The sequence below is a fragment of the Podarcis gaigeae genome (genome assembly GCF_964106915.1).
Source record: "Podarcis gaigeae genome assembly, chromosome: 8".
Classification (NCBI taxonomy): domain Eukaryota; kingdom Metazoa; phylum Chordata; class Lepidosauria; order Squamata; family Lacertidae; genus Podarcis; species Podarcis gaigeae.
The window spans coordinates 25,150,000-25,171,041 of NC_139684.1; the positions used below are offsets into that span (position 1 = coordinate 25,150,000).

Sequence of the window (21,042 nt, forward strand, 5' to 3'; positions counted from 1 at the left end):
CAGGGCTAGATTTGTTTTCCTTCTGCTGTACTGGAATACTGGGCGGCGGTGGGGGGGCTTGGGGGGGTTGGAGCAATAGGAAGAGGAATATGTGGGTGCCCCAGGTCGTCCAGTGAGTGTCAGGGCCAAGTGGGGATTTCAGCAACTGTTCTTCAGAAGCCTTTCTGCCTCTAGCATAGACATCGTGGCTAGAAGTCACTCACAGGCTCTGTGGATTTGTCTAATCGTCTCTTTTTTTCCCTTAAAAATATATATATTTTTATTGAACAAATTTAACAAATCAAATTATAAATCAATAATCAATAATGTCTAATCCTCTTTTAAAACCATTCAACTTGGTGGCCACCACTACTTCATGTGAGAGTGAGTTCCATAGGCTAACTCTGCACTGTGGAGAAGTACACATTGTTTTCTCTGCCTTTCAGCATCCCGCTTCATGGGATGCCCCCGAGTTCTAGTCCAACCAGATCGGCGGGGGCGTAGGATTATTCGGCCCTCGAGATGCTCTTGGACTTCGTCACTGGCCAGGCTGGCGACTGGGGCTGATGGGAGTTGCAAGCCAACGACGTCCGGGAGGGACCCCGCTTCCCCATTCCCGAGCTTAGGGAAGGCTGCGTCGAGCGCTGGCGCAGCTGCCTACCGGCCGCCGCCGCCCTCCTGCGCCCTACAAGCTGCTCAGCTGGGCGCAAGAGTCGATCGGAGGCTCTAGGACCCGTCCGGCCCGCGGCTGCTTCCGCCGGTGCTGGACGAGCGCGGGAGGGGAGGGCGCTGGAGCCGGGGGCGGCCACCGCGAGCGTGACGCTCGGCCACCCCCACTGAGGACGGAGCGCGTTCCTAGCCTTCCGGGAACCATGCGCGGACGCCGGCGGGGCGCAGCTCAGCTCGCAGGTGAGCTCTGCCCAGCGGGACCCCCTCCCTAAGCAAACCCTCCCCTCGTGGGGGTGGGCGGTGAGAGCCCCTTCCCCACGCTCGACGGGGGCTCCCCCCCCCCACATCTCGGCGGTGGGGATTTCTGTGATGGGGCCGCTTCAGTGTTGTCCGGGGTTCCGACGTACGCTTTCTGACGATGGGGAGACTCAGAAATGCCGACGGGGTGGGGTGTTCAGCGCCTGGTGCGCTGCCATCCTCTGCGTGTCTCCCTAATAGGAACTGTGGAGAGAGAGTGTGTGCGTGTTTAAGTGAGGTTGCAGCCTCACCCGCCGTCGGGTTGATCGTATATTAAAAGTCTGCGCCTTACTCTTTTGAAGAGAGGGAACCATTGAGGACGGGGCGGGCTGGGCACTGCGGGGCAAGGCAGGTGGCGTGAAACCTCTTGCTGGCCGCCGGGGTCCGGCTTCTCTGCTTCTCCGTCTGGGGGGAGCGCAGGATCCCCGAGGCCCTAATCCGAGGCCGATCCATAGCTGTCAACGTTTCCCTTTTTTTAAGGGAAATGTCCTTGTTCCGAATAGGATTCCTCGCAAGAAAAGGGAAAAGTTGACAGCTATGGCCGATCCCTCGGTTTGCGGGGGAGTGGTGACGCTGTGCTTCGACTCCTCGTTTTCTCTCCTCTTGAAAAAGCCCCGGACTCGCGTTTTCTTCGGCGAGGGGCTGGGGGAGGACAAGCCCCACACCTAGCAAACTGGACTTGGGGCCTGCGTGCAAGTGTGTCTGTTGGAGACTCAGTGAGGCATCCTCCCTGCTTAAGGAACGCGGTTAGGATGGCAGCTTTCCTGCCTTCCGAAAATGCGCGCGCATGCAAAGTTGCGGTGCTGCTTTTCTTCTTCTTCTCGTTTTCCTCCCCTTCCTCCTTTCTTTCCACCCTTCCTGCAGCGTCTTCGTTTCCGGGAGGGAGCCCTGCCTCTCCCTCGCTTCCTCTTCTCTCTCCATTCTTCTTGGCTTTTGCAGGACTTTGCCCAGGCGGGAGCTTTTCTCCCAACTGTTGCGTCCCGGATCTTGGAGGTTGCCCTTACACGCCCGATCTTCGGAGGGAAGGCAGTTTTGCAGACGCGCGCACACATATCTTTTGCATTTGATTCTGCATGACTGGAAACCTCTAGATGCTGATGATTTCTTTATTTTGGGGCATGTAGAGAGTGCCCAGAATCACAGCAGAGCTTGAGCAGCTTTGAGCTTGACTCTTTAGGCCACTGATTTTTAAGGACAGTAGCGGTTACTTTTAACCTGATGTTTTGGACCACAACTCCCATCATCCTCAGCTGGCAGAGCTGATGGGTGTTGTCCACAAAAACATCTGGTTTTGGAGAGCCTTACTTAGTGCGAAATGTTTTTTAACTGGGCTTGTTGTACTATTAGTTGGATTTTTATATTTGATGTACCTTGGGATTGCTTGCTTTGCAAAAAGTGGGTGAAAATGAGTACAATGGTACCTCGGGTTAAGTACTTACAGTAATTCGTTCCGGAGGTCTGTTCTTAACCTGAAACTGTTCTTAACCTGAAGCACCACTTTAGCTAATGGGGCCTCCTGCTGCTGCCACACCGCCAGAGCACGATTTCTGTTCTCATCCTGAAGCAAAGTTCTTAACCTGAAGCACTATCTCTGGGTTAGCGGAGTCTGTAACCTGAAGCATATGTAACCTGAAGCATATGTAACCCGAGGTACCACTGTACGTAATAGTATTATTACCAGATGCAAAGGGGGACATTTGTTTGCCTTCAGACCTGTAAACTTTGGCTGCAATTAGCTAAAACTTGGTTGTCATAGAGTTATTTCCCATGATTCCTTCCTGTCCTAACAACTTCCCTGTAAGGTAGGCTAGGTTGAGAGATGGAGGCTGAACCCAAGTCACCCCTGAACTTTGAAGGTGAGCGGAGATTGCAGCTCAGGGCTCTACACTGCCAGTCTCCTGGGACCTTCTCAACATGGTTGGATTCGTGACTCGCACCATCCCTGATCAAGTGGGCATCCCAATTAGGGGCTGATGAGAGTTGTGTTATGACAACATATGGAAGGCCACAGGCTTTCTTCTCCATTCTGATTGGCATTCACTTTCCCACACAGCTCTTAAGCCTTCCAGAAGAGTGGCTGTCGTAACGACAACGGAGCCTTGCGGCACTTTTGATGGCGTAGCAGATTGGTGTGTGTCATCAACTTCTGTGGACTAACATCCAAGTGATCAAGTGCATTGCTAGCCTCACAGGCAGCTGCGCTCAGGCTGAGGGGCCAAATGGCTTTGGAAATGCAAGATGCACAATTTCTTTGGCAGGGAGGGGGTTGGAATTCAAACATATGGAGGGCAGCTCCGGTCAGTAAGCCACACTGACTCTCCACCACATCTGCAGTCTGTGGCAAATGTAGACCAAGTTCGAATGTATGCACTGATCACTCGCAATAGGGGCATGTTACAGCATCAATAATAATAATAATAATAATAATAATTTATTTATTTATACCTCACCCATCTGGCTGGGCTTCCCCCAGCCACTCTGGGCGTCTTCCAAAAAAACATTAAAACATCGTAATACATCAAACGTTAAAAGCTTCCCTAAACAAGGCTGCCTACAGATGTCTACTAAAAGTCTGCTGATATAACGCCCTGTGGTGGGAGAGAGAACCTAGGTTCCTATTGTGTCCTAGATGAATGCAATCAAACCAGCAGAAAAGTTATAACTGAGCAGTTATGGGAGTGGGTGTACTTACTGCAACAGTTAAGGACAGTGGTAAAGACCTTGTAAGCACTGGGTTAGGTTTTCTCTCAACATCCTCCAGAAGTTACCGTAGTCTAAAGCAGAGGAAGGAGACCTCAGGTCCAGGGACTGAATGCAGTCATCCAAGTCTTTCTATCTGGTCCTCAGACTCTGCAGACCACTCCCCACATACACCCCTGACTAGCTCGCACCCACCTTGCGTGTTTCTGCCTGGGCGAAATGTATCCTCAAACTTTCATAATGCCCTCTTGCTTCTTTACTGATTTTAAATATTTCTATATGACAATTAACTAATGTTCCATAGCACTTAATAGCAATTAAAGCAAAAATATAATTATAAGATTATAAAAATTATATAATAAAACTGAAGATCAGTACAGTGATCCAAATAGAACAGGCATAACAGTGTGGTTAATTTCGAAAGGCCAATTGAAATGAAGGTAGTGAGAAGTCAGTAAAGAGAATTTTCCTAAGAAGGGAGTTGCATTAATATTCTGCTCCTGAGGGAGGATAATAGTTTTATTCTGTTCTATTTTCATAATTCTGTTTTATTATTTTTATGTTGTATTTTCCTGTACCACTTAAGAGTTTTTTTAAATATTAAGTGGCTCAGAAATGTTTTAAAGCAGTTGTTCTCAAACATTTTTGAGGTACTGTCCCCTCGGTTCCATAAACTCATTCCCAGTGCCCCCTACCCTATTGAAAGTATTGTTAAGAAAAGCCATTTGCATGACCCACTAAGGAGGATAATAACACAATAAAATTCAGAAATCCAGTTAAAACTATCTTATTTAATTAATTCAACAACACCAATGAACTTGTTCCAATGATACCAACTTTTCAAAGTCTCATAGTCAGTTAGCAAGAGTCTTACTCCGTTTAGTAACTACAGTGGTACCTCCAATTGCGAACAGGATCCGTTCCAGAGGTCCGGCCATATCCCGAAGTTTTCGCAACCGGAGAGACTGCTTTGCGCATGCACGAGCGGCAAAACACTTCCAGGTTTGCTGCTTTCGCAACCCGAAGTTAACATTACCTGAGGATAATGTAACCCGAGGTTCCACTGTACTTCACTGTTTTGTAAATTCTTAATGCGATGCGTGGGCTTAATGAAGTGATACCAGTTTCTCTGCTTTAAAGTCACGTAGCAGGAATCTTAAACCACCATGTTTAGTAATCTGGAGTTGATTTATTTGCTTGGAGAGAAGTTGGACGACCACACTAAGACCACGTTCCAACAAATTGAATGTTGAAAATGCAACAACAAGCTTCTGAACCACTTTTCACAGTGCAGGATAGCAGATCAGAAATTTCCTCCTGTACCCAGAACTATTGGAATGATTTCTTACAACTTTGGCTTCAGCTCAGTGTCGTTTTGTAGCTCAGTTTTTAGTCCACTGCCCCAGCTCCACTACATCCCAACGCGATGCTGTGGCGTTTAATTCTCCTAAAAAGCTAAAGTAGTATTGGAAGCATAAACGGGAACGTGGTTCAAGGTCTGTTCCTGAGTTAAGGTTCACTTAAGAATTTATATTAGATTTACGTAATGGTCGGGCACAAAGGAAATTTTTGAGGTTCCTATGACAATTATGGTGTGGGTGTGTTTAACCTTTACATAAATCATTACATTACTTGCCACAACAATATAAAGATCATATACCCAATGGGTGGGGTATAAATAATAAAGTTATCATCATCTTCATTTAAGTTCAAAAGCCTCTGGTTTTCACTGCTGGCCTCCCCCCATCCCACCCCCGTGCTGGATCACACACCCAAAGAAAAACCACTTTGTCAACATGGCTTTTAGCATATTATTACATATTAACTCCCACCAGCAGCCTGTTTTCGGAGCGGGACTGAATGATTGAATCATAGAACTGTAGAGTTGGTAGGGGTCCTAAGGGCCATCTAGTCCAACCCCCCTGCAATCCAAGAATCTAGAGGGCCACATTTGCCTTAAAGGTCTGAAATGCCTCACCTCTGACTTAGTGTTATGCGCCCCTACACAGTTACTGAGTCAATTTCACCTTTTCTTTTAGCTATGATTTTTGTGCTAGTCAGGCCTGTGTACGTTAATCTCACCTCTGTGCACTGGTTGGAATTGGATCTGCATCTCTCCTTGATAGTAAGGTGGCAATCATGACTGTGACCTCCTACAGACAGGTGATCGTGTTGCAGCATCCTGGCGAGCCAGTAAGGCAGCAACAGTTGTCAAAATTTGTAGGGAAGCCACTCGCTCTCTGCTGCTAGGACCAGGCGTGTTCTGCATCAAGTTAAACCAGTTTTTGAACCTTAAATAGCTTCTGTGTGTCCGCAAATATTTGCATGTACTGTACTGCAAAAGAAAAAGTACATTTCTGAAAGGGACACACTTAGCGTTTCCAAAATAGTTAATTGATGTTTGATTTTATTTTTTAATGGTTTTTATTGCATAGTTTTATGTTATACTGTAAACCGTTTTGATACATTTCTGTCAATAGCAACATATAAACTATAAAAAATATTTTTATATATAAACAGATACAATAATAATGAAGGGCTGTGAAACAGATAAAGCTGTGTATAATCACTTTTTAAATATGCAGATTATCATGTATGGCTCTCTTTGGATGTGCTCAAACTAGTATTATTTAATTCATAGTTTGAATTTGATTGATCCAATGCTAATCCTATTCAGAGCAGACCCATGGAAATCAATGGCTGTGACCAGAATGGGTCTATTAATTTCAGTTAGAAATTAACTTAGTTGGAAAATGCAACAATTTGATTGTGCGATTGCTTGTTTTATTTTATTTGTTCTTTGCTAGTGCTCCAGATAGGGTTCACAACACAACATACGTACAATATAAATGGTAATCAGATATATAACGTAATATGGAATAAAAACATACATACACTATGAAATCAGCAGTAAATAGTACATTCTGTACCTTTAAAACACAATCACACACCTTTCAAAGAATTCTGGGCACTGTAGTTTGTTGGGGGTTGCTGCAAATTATAACCCTTTGATTATCCTATGTGAACTCCAAACAACATTTAAACCACACTGTAAGACTGCAATCCTAAACTCATTTACAGTGGAGTATGTCCCACTGAAATACTTGGTGCTTATACAAAAACCTCTACAGGACTGTGTTGTGTCCTTTCAGTGCTGGATTTACATATAAGCTAAACAAGCTATAGCTTAGGGCCCCACTCTCTTGGGGGCCCCTAAAATTTTTAAAGAAAAAAAACTGGATGTACATTTCCAAAATATAAGATAAAAAACAAATAAAATAAAAGCTACATACAGCAACTTTGTTTTGTGTTGTGTAGGCTCCTGTGATATAAGTAATGGGCCCCCAATCATTTTAAGTTAGAGCTTAATAATTATTTCACTATTAATATACTACTTCTTGATTGTATTTCACTATTAATATACTTCTTAATTGTATTTCAGTTCAACAATTACTTTGATAAAATACCTATTTTGTTATGTGCAAATGGCTTTAGATACCTGTTAGGTCCATAAATTATCATATATCATATATTCAACACAAAAAACAGTGACAATTTGTTGTTGACAAAGGACAGCTGGACATATAAAGGGCCCCGTTACCTTCAGTAGCTTAGGGCCTCATCAAACCTAAATCCAGCCCTGTGTCCTTTATTGAACAACAACTCCTAATCAAATATTTAAGTTCAGGAGTTTTTGACTACAGAACCATTTTTATATGCTTAACCTCAAGCGCCCTAAATTGGATTGCGGAAGCCACATCATTACCAAGCAATGCCTGTGTTTATAAGCACAATTTCATATTTTTACCTCTGTGAGGGCTAGAAACATGCATGCATTTTTCTCTGAGAATGCTTGTGTTTTCCACTTGGCACACACGTCACACTTGCCTTCTATAGCTCCAATCTTTTCTACACTCACCTCATGGTCGTTTCTCATGCCCTTTCTGAAAGATTCCTTTCATGAACATCGCTGCTCTTCAAAAGTTGGATTTTCAAAGCATGGGTGAAAAGGAGGGTTGTGAATGAAAACAGCTAAAACGCCAGAGGCAAGCTTTTGTGACCTACAGAGTTCTTCAAGCTTAGATGTTCAGAGCAAAAACTTTCCCCACGCTCTCCTGCAATTGCTAGCTAGAGCATCTACCAAGCCTGGGCTGCTGAACAAGGAAGCAGGAAGTTATTTTATTTCTTTATCATTTTATTATGGAGGTACCTAGCTCACCTTCCAGATAAGCCCACAAGAGTGGCTTACACTGTTAAGATCAAAGAAATAAAAAGCATTGAAATGCATTTACTCTAAAAGCAGATTTTTTAAAAAATGCAATTTAATAATTATTAATGGCTCTCTTCCACCTTTCCCCCATATTTTATCCTAGCAACAAGTTAGGTTAGGCAGAGGGACCGACTGCATTAATCACCTTGCAGATATTGAGTGCTTGCTGGTGGAAGACTGAGTTACAGAAATCCTCCCAGAGTAGCCGAGGGCCGCATACTCTCAAGGAGAACCTCCTGGGGGCCGCATTACAGTACTGGGCAAGGCGAAGGGGGAAAGCTGGGTGGATCAGTGGTTCTGGATTAGCATTGTATTCAGCTAAGTCCTACTCAGAGGAGATCCATTGGAATCAGTAGACCTAAATTGGTTGTGCTCATTAACTTCAGTGAGTTCACTCTGAGTAAGGCCAGCATGGGCTACAACCCCAAAGGAGACCACATTCCAACTGCACAAAATTTGGAGAGTATCTATGCCTGCATAATATGCCTTTCTACGTTTTGCATTCAGACATTATCAGAATTTGATGACACATTTCACCCGGTGTAAGTGCTTAAAGGGGGTACGGCCTGAGAAGAGTCCCGAGGGCCAGATAGGGAGACTTGAAGGGGCCTGAGGTTCCCTGTTGTTGTGCTTGGACAATGTACCAAGTAGGGTCTATGTGTGCCCCCACCTTGTTAATACCTGCTTGTTTATGGTGTTAGTTCAAGCATCCAGACAAACTGGAACAGGCCCTCCAGTTCTTGTTTGCTGTGACTAAGTTTCATTTGTACCGCACCCTTCCTCTAAAAGGACACCAGGGTGGCCTTTGTGTTCTTCCCAGTTGCTCCACATCCATGTTTTTAAAAAACATTTTCTTCATGGGATATATGCATTGCCTAGGCCAGAGCCTCTGTGGTGGGCGACTTAATGACAGCACACAGAATTCCCAAATGAAAATTTAAACATATACTGGCAACGTGTCCTCAGGGCTTACGTTTCAGACCCTATGTGCATAAGTGAAATTTCCTAAAGTGGGGAACGCCTTCTAAATATCCTTTAAATGCCCTCCCTGCCGCTCTCCAATCCAGATCAAAAATACTGTACCAAAAATATCCACAACCGTAATGGAAGCTCTGGAGGCTGGAGACTGGACCACTTGGGCCATTGGCCTGATCCAACAATCACTTCTTATGTTCTTATGGAGGTGAAGGAGGAGGAAATGTCATCTGGCCTAAACTTACCTGGAGATCTTCCTGAGTGAGGATTCAAACCCATCTCTCTCCAGTCAAGAGTGTGACATTCATCCCATTATACTATACTTCCTATCTACATCAACCTTAGGGAACTATTTGTCCCCAAACTTTTAATTGGTGACATTTGACGGGTCGGTGGGGCTGCCCACCTATCCATCACTTGATGTTGTATGACATGAGGCCATCCTATCCCAGCCAAAAGTGGCACACCTTGTATGTGGCACCAAATTTAAATTGCGGCGAGTGACAGGTGTGCTTTATTTTAGCCGTGGTCTTTAACTAGGACCAGTGGGTTGCTGTAAGTTAGTTTGTCTGGGTCACACAGTTGGGTTTGGCCGTGCACCCTAACACTTCCTCTTATTGTTCTTCTCAGTTTGTCATGCTGTAATTTCCTGCACAGTCTTTAATTTTTTCTTTGCTGTGTCCTTTCTTTTTGTACATTTCACATTTTCCCTGTCTCCCCACCCCCAGGTTTTGTATTAGCTACAGCTTCTGTGTAAGAAAAAGGTTTGAAGTGTCACCCAGGCTGTTTTTATTATTTTAAGTATTTTATAACATACTGCTTATTTACAGTATTCATGGCCCATTGAATAGGAGAACTTAAACAGGGCTGCCTGTGTCAGAAAGGAAATGGCTCCCTTCTCAAACCCTCAGTTGAGATCCCTCAATTCCCTGGAAGTCCCCAGCAGCTTCTATTGCAGGCTTCCTCAACCTCAGCCCTCCAGATGTTTTGAGACTACAATTCCCATCATCCCTGACCACTGGTCCTGCTAGCTAGGGATCATGGGCGTTGTAGGCCAAAAACATCTGGAGGGGCGAGGTTGAGGAAGCCTGTTCTATTGCCTCCCATCCTTCAAAGACCCCAAGCAGCACTACCATAGAAATGGATGGGGGGGAGGCTTTTGAAAGCAATTGATGATGGGGGGGATTAGCAGAGCATTACCTTGGAGGAGGGACAGAGCCTAGGACTCAGAAGGTCAGTGGTTCAAATCTCCATGACGGGGTGAGCTCCCGTTGCTCGGTCCTGCTCCTGCCAACCTAGCAGTTCAAAAACACATCAAAGTGCAAGTAGATAAATAGATAAACGGTGTTTCTGTGCACTGCTCTGGTTCACCAGAAGCAACTTAGTCATGCTAACACCCCCGACTGGGTCACTACTGGACCTAATGGTCAGGGGTCCCTTTACCTTAACTTTACCTTCGAGGAAGATCCTCCCCTTCTTCCAGGCTGATTTCCGAGATTTCATCTTCATCGAAATCAAATGGTGTGCATGTGTGGTGTCTTGTGATTGATTATGCATTGATTGGGCCCCCCCAATATTTTATACACCCCTGCTAACTTCTCTTTGCCACAGTCTTTCTCTGCTTACTAAATCCTGTTACCTCTTCAGCTTTCGACGCCTCCCCCCAAATCTTCTCCCTCTGAGCACTTAGCGTCATCCCATCACCAATCCCCGGGCTCTGAATCTTCCCACTGTTCCTCTGCGTCCAGCCAGTCCATGAAATCTGAAGGAGCATGGGCATGGCCAGGATTTATGTTAACTGGGCAGGATTTATGTTGGGGTGGGGCAGAACCAAGCTATTTGCGAGACGATTGGTCAGTTAGTTGAGTATTGTTATTTATTTATTTATTTATTTACTTGATTTGGGGCGGCAGCTGCGCCCTGCCTCCTCGGCCAGGCCCACGCGAGGGGGCAATGCTTTTGAATGAATTCTCCAGCAGCCCAATCCTCCTGCTGGTTTCCTCAGGACCACCCAACACTTGGAGGACCTATGCAGAGTGAGGAACAGGTGGTAATGATGATGATCTCTTGCCCTGTTTCTCATTACACATGCAGGATTACAGCTCAAGAGGAGATTGGGCCAAATTAATATTGTTCGGCAAAATGGCTTTTATCAGGAGTAATTAACCTCCAAACGACCACTTTATCTGCTTAAAAGCAGCTATGAGCACATCTCTGCCATTGCTCTGTAAATGAAACATAGGAGCAAAGACAATGTCCATTAGCTTTGTTGGGTTAGCAGCTGATGAGTTACGGAGAAGCACTTAACTTAATGGAAATTCTCCCGCCCACCTTACCTTGATTTGGAGGGTTTTAGTATTTGCTAGGGTGCTCCCGACACAGAAACCTTGTCAGCTCATTTGTTTAAGAAATTACTCTATTGAAGTTAGGGAGCTTTTTAATGCAACGGTGGCTCCAGCATGGTTTAGTGTTGCAAGGATGAACCACTGTAAATCTGACGTTACACTCTCCTCCCTCCCCTCTTTTCCTTCACTTTCATAGTAGATTAACCACAGTGTAATGTTACATCTAAACCATCAACTGTGGTTGGTGGGAAACAAGCCAGCTTCTCAGACTCTGCTTTGAAGTTGATTCGTTTTAACACACCATTGTTGCTGCTGTTTTTATCAGACAGAAAGTAAAAAAATTACAGATCTGTTTGCCAGCACCAAAAAAAAGGGGGGGAATCAATTCAAGATGTGGATCCTCATAGATCTTCATGATATTTACATGAGATGAGAGAGCAAAACCACCAGCAAATCATCAAATGCATCTCTGAACCTAGCAGTGACCTTTGATTGATTGATTGATTGATCGATCCATCCATCCATCCATCCATCCCTCCCTCCCAAAGGTACCATGGTGCAACCTATGATACTTACAACAAAGCACCGTAATTATAATAAAACCATTTTAAATAACCAACAATTCAAATAAAACAACAGTGAGTGCAAAAGCTATTTTTATGACTGCACTACAAATAACACTTCAGGTTCCAATTGCATGGACAAACTCTACAATTCTATGAAAAAATGCCTGGAACCAATTTCTCAATAACCTTTGCAGTGGGAGCAGATATATCTGAAATATCCTTTGGAGTAGAATTCTAGGGTTTGGGGCTGCCACTGAGAAAGCCTGGTCTTGCATCACTGCCTTCCCATTTGATGATGGTTTTGAGGGGACCCTTGTAAAATTATGAGGATCCATAAAGATCTAGGGAGGGGGTGACTCAGATATCCTCAAGAGCACCATTGTGCCCAGACACCACATTGGTAGCTTGGGTTCTAACCACTACCCCACCCTACCATTCAGCAATAAGCAGTGCAGCAGACAGGAACTGGAGAGGTGGGGAAGAGTGTCCATTGGCAGAAGGGCTGTTCCAACGCTCCTCCCCTCTACCGCCCCCCCAACCTAAACAGTGAGCAAGTTCTGCTTAACCACAGCCATCTGGAATTGCACGTGGATAATGTTTCTTTCTTTCTTTTCCATGAATGCGTCTCGGCTTGTCTGCCCTTTCTCTGTTGCCAGTGCCAAGCCATTCACTATTTACGCGCTGCAAACATGTTGGCTGTCGGCATTTTCGAAGATTTGAGCACTTTCTGCCTCTTGCTCTGCCACTGGGACCACACAGTAGGCTTCAGTCTGAGTGTGATGGGAAGCATAATTAGCAGGGGCAAACAAGGAAGGGGGTGGGGGAGTCTCTAAGGAATCAAAGCATGCCGCAAGCGATGCCAGCCTCTGTGATTCTCATTTTGGGTTATGCTGGATTTGTCATCAATTGTGCAAACCGGCAGCAACTTTTTGGCTTCTGTTTCCAGACGCACCATTAGCAGTTGCAAAAGAGGTGGGGTTGGAGGTGGAGAGAACGCAGTGGCGTAGCTTCTGAGTGAGTTCTCTCGTCAGGGTGAGTTCTCTCGTCGGGGCCTCATTTAACGGGCATAACTGGCCTGAAGGACAGGGTTCACTTTTGCTACCTCCCAACACCTTCGCATCTATGGGGTAAATCATTGACAGGGGCAAAAGATTCAGGTTTTTTTTAAAAAAAAAACAAGCAATGATGTAGTCATATTGAAGCTCGGCGGAGTTTATTGTCTGAGATTGCAAAGGTTTAATCCAGAGATGATGGAACAGGTGTTCAGTCTGCTCTGGAGATGAACAAGTTTTCCCCATAGCTTTGTAGTCTTGGGAATCATAGAATCACAGAATTGTAGAGTTGGAAGGGACCTCAAGAGTCATCTCGTCCAGCCCCCTGCAAAGCAGGAATCTCATCTAGATCATACGTGGCAGGTGGCCATCCAGCCTCTGCTTAAAAACCTCCAAGGAAGGAGAGTCCACAACCTCCTGAAGAAGGCTGCTCCATTGTCAAACAGCTCTTCATGTCAGAAAGTCCTTACTGTCAGATGTTTAGTCATAATATCCTTGTCACTTGAATCCAAGGTCAGGGTGGACCAGAAGTCTAAATAAATACAGCCAGAAGCTCTCTCTCAATCTTCTTCCTTTTTTTGCTTGACAAGTGAGAGTGAATGACTGAATCCCAGGTAACCTTTGTGACGACCCAGTTTAACAAAGTGCTTTAAATGTTGGCACACAGCCAGATTGCTAATGCTGGGCGTTGTTCTTAATCGTAATGATTACTGGCTAGTTCAGGTTCAAAGATCCGGATTGCTTAAACGGCTCCTTTTAACCTAGTTGGTTTAAGCCTGAACCTTCACTTCTATTTTTTTTTAAGTGTTTTGGTTTTTTTTAATTGAAAATATTTTGGGTAAGCAAGATATAGTGAAAAAGGAAATAAAAATGCATTAAAAATACAAAATCCCCCACTACAATCATACTTGTCTAATATAAAGGTATATAAATGAAATTATTATTCTAATACATATAGATCTATTTATAACCTATTATATTTTTTATAAATGCTTTCCAAATATATTTATTCATACATCCATTCACATGTTGCAAGAGTTGCTATGTTTTGTATCCATTGATTAAAGGGAGCCATAAATTCATCTTTCCAGTGGATCAATATCAGTCTTTTAGTCACAGCGAGGGCACGGAGAATCCCTTTACAATCACTAATTGTCAAATTCCATGGATACAATTAATAAAATACCATGAAGTAAATAATATTCTATTCTAACAAAACATGAACCTTCACTTCTAGTCTAGGGAAGGCAGAGTTGGAAACAGGCAGAGCAAGGTGTATTTATTGGATCTTGGGTTCAGCCAGACAGCTGCACAGAGCTATTGCTGATGTGCTGCGGAAGGGCTGTAGCTCTGGGACAGCATCTGTGTTGCATGCAGAAGGTTCGATCCTTGGCATCTCCCAGTAGGGCTGGAAAAGACTCCAATACTTGTCCTACTAAGAGTTCTTGTTGGCATCCGTCTATCTTGAGTTAGCAGCACCAAAGTGGCCTCTATGGGGCGCAAGCGTATGGAGGTCCTGGGCTGCTCAAACAACAAGACTCCTGTCTCAACCTCGATGATGTGGTCCCAAGAAAGCAGAGCAATATGTGTGGCACCAGCTTGGCTGCAGGAATTGCCAGAAGGAGGTGTACAAGGCGCCATCCAACTGTCTTAAGGACTCCACTCTGGGTTTTTGTAGGATTTACTCCTTAGCCTTCTCCTGAAGATATCCCCTCACTTCCCTCTACAGCACATGCAGAAACCGCTTTCTTGGCTGTTGGACCTACTATTGGTCTCATCTGCTCAATCTGCCAGAGCCTGCAGGGCAAGTTCCTAACTCACTGAGACTTTGAGACCCATCAGCTACCCTCACCTGGTTTAGCCAGCCAGCCAAAGCCATTCCTGGGGTGTGGCTGCTGCCGCATGCCGACAGCTTCTAGGAGCCACAGGTGAGAGCTGAGTGCATGGTGGGGACCAAAGGTGGGCAAACTACCCCAGAAGGAGCACACCATGTCATGACTTAGGTTCATGGGTTTCAGTGAGTCTACTCTGAGTAGGACTTAGTTGGATTGAACTTCGGGACAGCCACTGCTAGTAAGTGTGGGCAACAATTATTCACTAGTGGTCTGGCTCAGTGTAAGGACAGGTTCTTCCATTGCTCTGCTCTGCTTCATCTATATGCAGGGAAAGCCTTCATTCAGTGGCAGAGTAACTGCTTTGCATGCAGAAAATTCTAGGTTCAAATGCTGATGAATTTTCGACAGGTCTTAAAAATTGGAAAGTGGTAGAAATCCCATGCACCAATGAAATCCCATGCACCAAACGAGATGCCGAGAGACTGTGAAATTGACAGATTTGTCCGTCCCTTCGTGGAGCACATGCCTAGGAACTTCTTTGCTGCGATTCACACAAACGCAGCACCAACAAGCAAACTGGAATTATCCTGAGTTTGTAGTTTTCCATCAGCTCTCCCTTTATAGCCCTTAAGACGTGCCTCCTCTCTGTTATACTCCCATCTTTAAACAGTGGGTTGATGGCTATTCCAGGAGGAGCAACTAGTGTTGGGTGTTTAGCTAAAGTGTATTTACCTTAGCTAGCTAATTAGCAGATATGCAATTAGTTACCTCAGAGGAAGTGCCAAGCCTGTGGTAGTTTTCGAAGGCGGCAGCAGTAGCTGCTGCTGTTATCAGTGGGGGTGCCTCTCTAAACTCTCCAACTTCCTCCAGATCCCTCTCCAAAATGCGCCTTTTCCACAGAGCCTTGATTTACAGTGGAACCTCTGTTTTTGATTTGGAACTTGAACACTGTAAACCCAGAAGTAAATGTTTCTGTTTTCAAACTTCAACTTCCGAGACATCTTCTGTATTGAGTTTTTCATATTATTTTTTTCCATTTTGAGGCTTCCGTATTGAGTTTTCGGTTTTCAAACATTTCAGAACTCGACTGGTCTTCCGGAAAGGATTACATTCGAAAACGGAGGTTCCACTGTATTTATTTTTTAAATTAAATTACTTCCGTCCTGTTTTTCCCAGTGCAAAAAAATTCAGGCAGCTTTGCAGAGTTCAAAAGAGGTTGCCAATGTGGGTCCCATCCAGATGTTTTCAGACTCACAAATCCCACCAGCTGCAGCCAACATGGCTGAGGGTCAGGGATGATGGTAGTGGAAGGTTAGAATAAAAGAAAAAATTACTTGGCCTGATTTGAACTACTCAGACCAGTGTGAAGTGAAGAAAAGTGCAGGTGTGCTTCTGAATTCATGCTTCTCCGGATTTTGCAATGCAGCTCTACTGCCAAAAGCTGTGTACACAAATGTGTATCAGTGAAAAGTGAGCACACACAAAATGCACATATTAGTGGAAATTATGCAGAAAAATAAATTAAGTTGAAGAAAATGGCTTGCAAAAATCACCTAACTGATATGGAAAGGAGGGGGTAAGATTTTTTCATTGTAAATTATGTCATTTAATTTTTTTCTTGCTCCTTTCTTTCTCCAGGTCTCATTTTAAACTCAGGTATTTGGAAGGAACCCAAACTGGAGCCGTTCCTGGACTTTGTTCCTTGATTTATGGAAGATATGCTCTGAATTGCCCACCCGCACCCCATCCCCGTGCCCAGATCAAGGGGGCCCAGCATTATAACAGGATGGCCCACTCCAGGTCGAATGGATCTCACTATGCTTTGACAGCAATAGGGTTGGGGATGCTTGTTCTCGGGATCATTATGGCTGTCTGGAACTTGGTCCCCGGATTTGGCCCAAGTGGGAAGCCACACTCAGTTGGAAACAGCAGCAAGCCCGACGGTGGCCGAGGAAATACGTATAAAAGCAATACGTTTTCAGTGGCTTACGTCCTGGCTGGTGCTGGGGTCTTGCTCTTGCTTTTCTCCATTTGTCTGAGTGTCCGTGACCGAATGAAGCAAAGGGAAAATGACAGCATCTCTAGGATACGACAGCAAGTCTCAGTTGAGCATCAGCCACAGGAAGACAGGTGAGAAGATCGTCGCAAGACCAGATACGATCAGGCCTTGCAAGCAAATTATTGATATAAGAGATGGAGAGCCTGTGGCTCTCCAGATGTTGGCTACAATTCCCATCAGCCCCTTCCAGCATGACTAGTGGTCAGGGGTGATGGGAATTACTTTCTCCAGAAAAAGGGTGGCTTTGTTAGAGGGAGGAATAAGGCGGGGTGCTACAGGGATCAAGAGGGAGAGAAGGCAAGAGGGAGAGGGAGAAGGAAAGACACACACACATTGGATCCTGTAAGCCAATATTGAAATTCATTATTTTTCACAGGTCCCCTCCCCCAATCTCATCCAATCACAGATCCCATCTTTCTCCATGGGCTGAATCATAAAAATGACATGTTTCTGAGGCACCAAGCCTCAAAGTTCCAGTCAAATCATATCGCCTCTGTATTCACAGATGGAACCATAGAATTGTAGAGTTGGAAGGGAGCCACAAGGATTGCCTAGTCCAACCCTCTGCAATACAGGAATCTTTTTGCCCAACATGGGACTCAAACCCATGACTCTGAAATTAAGAGTCTCGTGTCCTACTGTCAGAGCTGCCCCAAGGTCCCAGCTCACAGAGGACCAACGCCAGATCGTCGTTATGTACAAAAGTCTTTATTGAAGTTCAGTTTCCATTTCAAAGCCGCAGCGCGCAGCTCTACGTCTTAAACCCTAGACCGTCGAAGTCCCGTCTGAATTACCTCCCCCCTGACACCAGTTTAAGATCCTAGCCCTGCTCCACCTCTTCCACTGCTCTCTCCTCCTCTGGGTCCTCCTGCCCGCCGGGGCATTTCCCTTTCTGGACTCTTCTGACGCTGAGTCGTCTGACTCCTCCCCCTGCCTCCGGCGGGCTTTAGGACCTGGTTCCCAATCCTCATTCTCTGCTGTCCCGCGCTCCTGTACATTTGAACTTGTCTCTCGCGCCAACCCAGTGACCTTCCTCCTGACCGTTACACTGCTTCTGTCACTGCTTCCCTCTTCCGGGAGGCTCGCTGGACTTGACCTCCCCTCCTTTGCCTGACTCTCCGATGGAGGCGTGGTCAGCCCTGACTCATCTTCTCTCCCTGGTGGGGGATACGCTGGCCCCGATACTTGGGACTCTTCCCCCCCACTATGCTCTGGTGGGGAAGCTGGTCCTGATTTCCAACTGCTGCTCTGGGAGTCCCCGCTGGCCCCTTGCTCCTGGAGTGTCCCCCTTGGGAACCCCCTTGCCCTGGCCACCGGCGCCCCCTTCTGTGAATCTTCCGATTCGCTGGAGAGGCTCATGGAATCTCTCGGGCCACTGTCATCTTCTCCTACGCTCCCCTCGGATTCCTCCCCTTCGCTCTCCATCTCCTCCCTTCCCTGTGCTTCTGCTCTTGAGCCCCTGACACCTACCAACAGAGCTATCCACTTGCCCATGTGTTCTGTGACTTGGTAGCTTTGTTCCCATCTTCCAATGTTAAAAAAAAAAAAAAGGAAAAGCTCAGTGAGGATCTTTGCCTCTGGCCCATGTTTTTGTGGTGCTGGCAAACAGCAGAACTGCAGGTGTTTTGTTTTGTTTTTAACAGTCTTAATAGTGTAAGGCTTAATACGTTAGTGAGACTTACTGGATAAAAAATACCAGCCAGTGAATTTCCTGGCTTTTGGGATATCGTAACCTGAATGAGGTACTGCTAAAGCGAGACAATGATTACTTCTAAATTCTCCCTCTGCAGTCAAGAAGAGGATGAGGAGACGCCCTCTCGCTACTATGTGCCCAGTTACGAAGAGGTCATGAACACAGGGCACCCTGAGCTCAGTGACATAGACAGAAGCGCAAGGATCAGTATGTCTTTGCCCTCCTACGAATCTCTCACTGGGATTGACGAAACCACGCCAACCAGGCCCGCTGCTGCCGCCGAAGAAAGGCCCAACATTGAACATCAGCCCAGCAGACACAGTTCCCGCCTGAGCAAAAGACTCAAACCCTTGAAAGTCCGGAGGATCATGTCCGAAAAGCTACACCTAAAAAACCTCAACTTAGACCTCCCTGCTGGAAATAACACAGGACGGATAACAATAGAGCCTCTGACCCCTCCGCCCCAGTATGATGAGGTTCACAATAAGCACACAGAGAGCCGGGAAGAGACTTGAGGCAATTGTATGGACTGCTGACCAAACACATAATTAAAAACTTGATTTCTGTGGCAATGTCAAGTTTGTGGCTTTAAAAAAAGCCGGGGCGAACCGCACACCTATTTTGGTGACTCTTTGAATGAGGTGGATCAGTCTGGGACACGTCAAGCTAGATCCTGGGTCTTGTGTCAAATGTTTCCCCATTTTAGAAACTAATTTCCTCGTGCATATAATACTAGTCTGCCAGAGAGAGGATGCTTGCCTAAGCTTCTTTTTGACATGCTAGAGGTTTTTTATATGTAGGATTTTATTTTTTCTCTCGGCATGAGAGCCTTGTCCTGAAGTGAAGCCAGGCGACCGGTCTGCTGCCTTGGTGAAAACAAAGCACAAATGAATCCTCTTATGTCCAATGTAATGAAATTCAGATCTGGTATGTGGGCTGGATCATTTTCAGTCTCACTCCCTATGGGAGAAATTGTGACAGGAGGGAGAGGCTGCTCACCTGTCAATCACGTGACATCACAAAATATGCCTAGTGTAGGACAGGTGGGTATGGCTTGACTGTAATGGTGCCATAGGCCAAATGGAGAGGTCTCATGTGCCTACCTTGGTCTGGGCTGGCAGTTTCCCACCCCTGCACCAGAATGCACCTGAATTTTAGCAATAGGGAACTTATATATATATAAATTATGACACATTTTTGTATGCCTCTTTCGGTAGTCATTTTTAAATGGTTTCTCTAGATGCTTGACATGGTTACATCTTTACTTTGGCAGTTTCTGTTCACTGAGATATGAAAGGCTCTTTTCACCAGATTTTAGATTATGTGTAGAATGCACAGGTGCCACATATATCCATCCATCACAGAGAAATAAAATATTACAGAGACAGAGGGAAGTTTACTTCTGCTAAAGGAGTAAACTTTGGTGCCCCCCAAGCAACCAAAGATACTTCAGGTTCCCACAGGAAAATGGCAGACTGATTTTGTAACACACAGCCTTTTTTTGAATTTTTTAGCTACTGTATTGTAAATACAAAAAAAATTCAATATGTAATATGTCAGAGTTGGGATGCTGTGGGTGGGCTTTCTTTTTATTAAAAAAGGAATGTGTGTGATGTGTGTGTTGTCTAACCTGGAGTTTCTTTTAGCAGTGCGTAAAGGCATCACACATTGTGCGAAGTACAATAATAAGCATGTGCTCCTACACACTGAAATTTTCTGGTTCTCTGCCGCAATATAGCTCCCTTCATTTTATTTTATTTTATTTTATTTTTATTACGGATGTGAATTGGCCAGAATCATCATTTCCTCCCCTTCCCCCAAGTTTAGCCCTCTATCTTTCCTGGTAGTTAAATCTCTGAGGCTGGAGGGAGAAGCTGTATCCTGGGCTTCATGCACATAAACACTAAGGCACAGCTTGCCATTTTACACGCTGCTCCTGAAGAAGCTATAATATTTTGCTTTTTGGTCTCATACAGTAGAGGGCCTTGGACTTTCCTAACTACTGTACTGGAGGTAAGCAGAGACATCAGCTAGTAGCTCTAATTCAACTGCTTTTCTTTATATATGTGTCTTTGCATCTGTCACTGCATTTTGCTAATGCTGTGAAGACACACAGGGCTGCAATAAAAAAAATCAAGTTATATGTCTGATAAATGCATAAATCACTTACTTGGTGCAGGAGAGGCAGTTGCAGCATCAATACAGCTTTCTCAGCAGTATGTAATACTGAACAGGAGACAATAGCTGAAAAACCTTTTTTTAGAATGAAAACTGGCATTAGATGCTATCCTAGAATCATAGAATTGTAGACTTGGAAAGGATCCCAAGGATCATCTAGTCCAACCCCCTGCAATGCAGGAATCTCAGCTAAAGCATCCTTGACTCCCGATTTTTCATTATGGGGTATGGGAAAGCACTAAACATAGGAAGTTGTAAACAACATCAGACTTTTGGTCCATTATCTTAGTATTGTCTACACTGACTGGGAGCACCTGTCCAGGGTTTCAGATAGCCCATTCCCGGCAATACCTGGAGCTGCTGGGGTTTTGAACCCAAGACCTTTGGCAGTGTAAGCACGTGTTCTACCACTAAGCTATGGGTG

General features: G+C 45.0%; 1 protein-coding gene and 2 long non-coding RNA genes across 5 annotated transcripts; 1 reads left to right on the top strand and 2 right to left on the bottom strand.

Moving 5' to 3' along the window:
* The first annotated feature begins 496 nt into the window (after positions 1 to 496).
* Positions 497 to 20,053, top strand: TMEM51 (transmembrane protein 51). 3 transcript variants are annotated; one of them, XM_083752826.1, is made up of 3 exons: positions 497 to 888; positions 16,327 to 16,818; positions 18,538 to 20,053. In XM_083752826.1, the coding sequence occupies exons 2-3, from the start codon at positions 16,475 to 16,477 to the stop codon at positions 18,953 to 18,955; spliced, it is 762 nt and encodes a 253-aa protein (XP_083608952.1). In that variant the 5' UTR covers positions 497 to 888; positions 16,327 to 16,474; the 3' UTR covers positions 18,956 to 20,053. The 3 variants fall into 3 exon arrangements, with proteins under 3 accessions (XP_083608952.1, XP_083608953.1, XP_083608951.1); XM_083752827.1 differs by lacking the exon at positions 497 to 888 and adding an exon at positions 8,940 to 9,151; XM_083752825.1 differs by lacking the exon at positions 497 to 888 and adding an exon at positions 14,588 to 14,781.
* On the bottom strand, positions 11,824 to 14,431 carry LOC310850911. The gene is made up of 2 exons (XR_014567465.1): positions 14,079 to 14,431; positions 11,824 to 13,635 (listed from the first exon to the last, which is right to left on the bottom strand). It is a non-coding gene; the product is annotated as an uncharacterized lncRNA (long non-coding RNA).
* LOC310850924 lies at positions 16,829 to 20,882 on the bottom strand. Its single transcript, XR_014567480.1, has 3 exons — positions 20,607 to 20,882; positions 18,214 to 18,272; positions 16,829 to 17,382 (listed from the first exon to the last, which is right to left on the bottom strand). It is a non-coding gene; the product is annotated as an uncharacterized lncRNA (long non-coding RNA).
* Between the last annotated feature and the right edge of the window lie 160 nt (positions 20,883 to 21,042).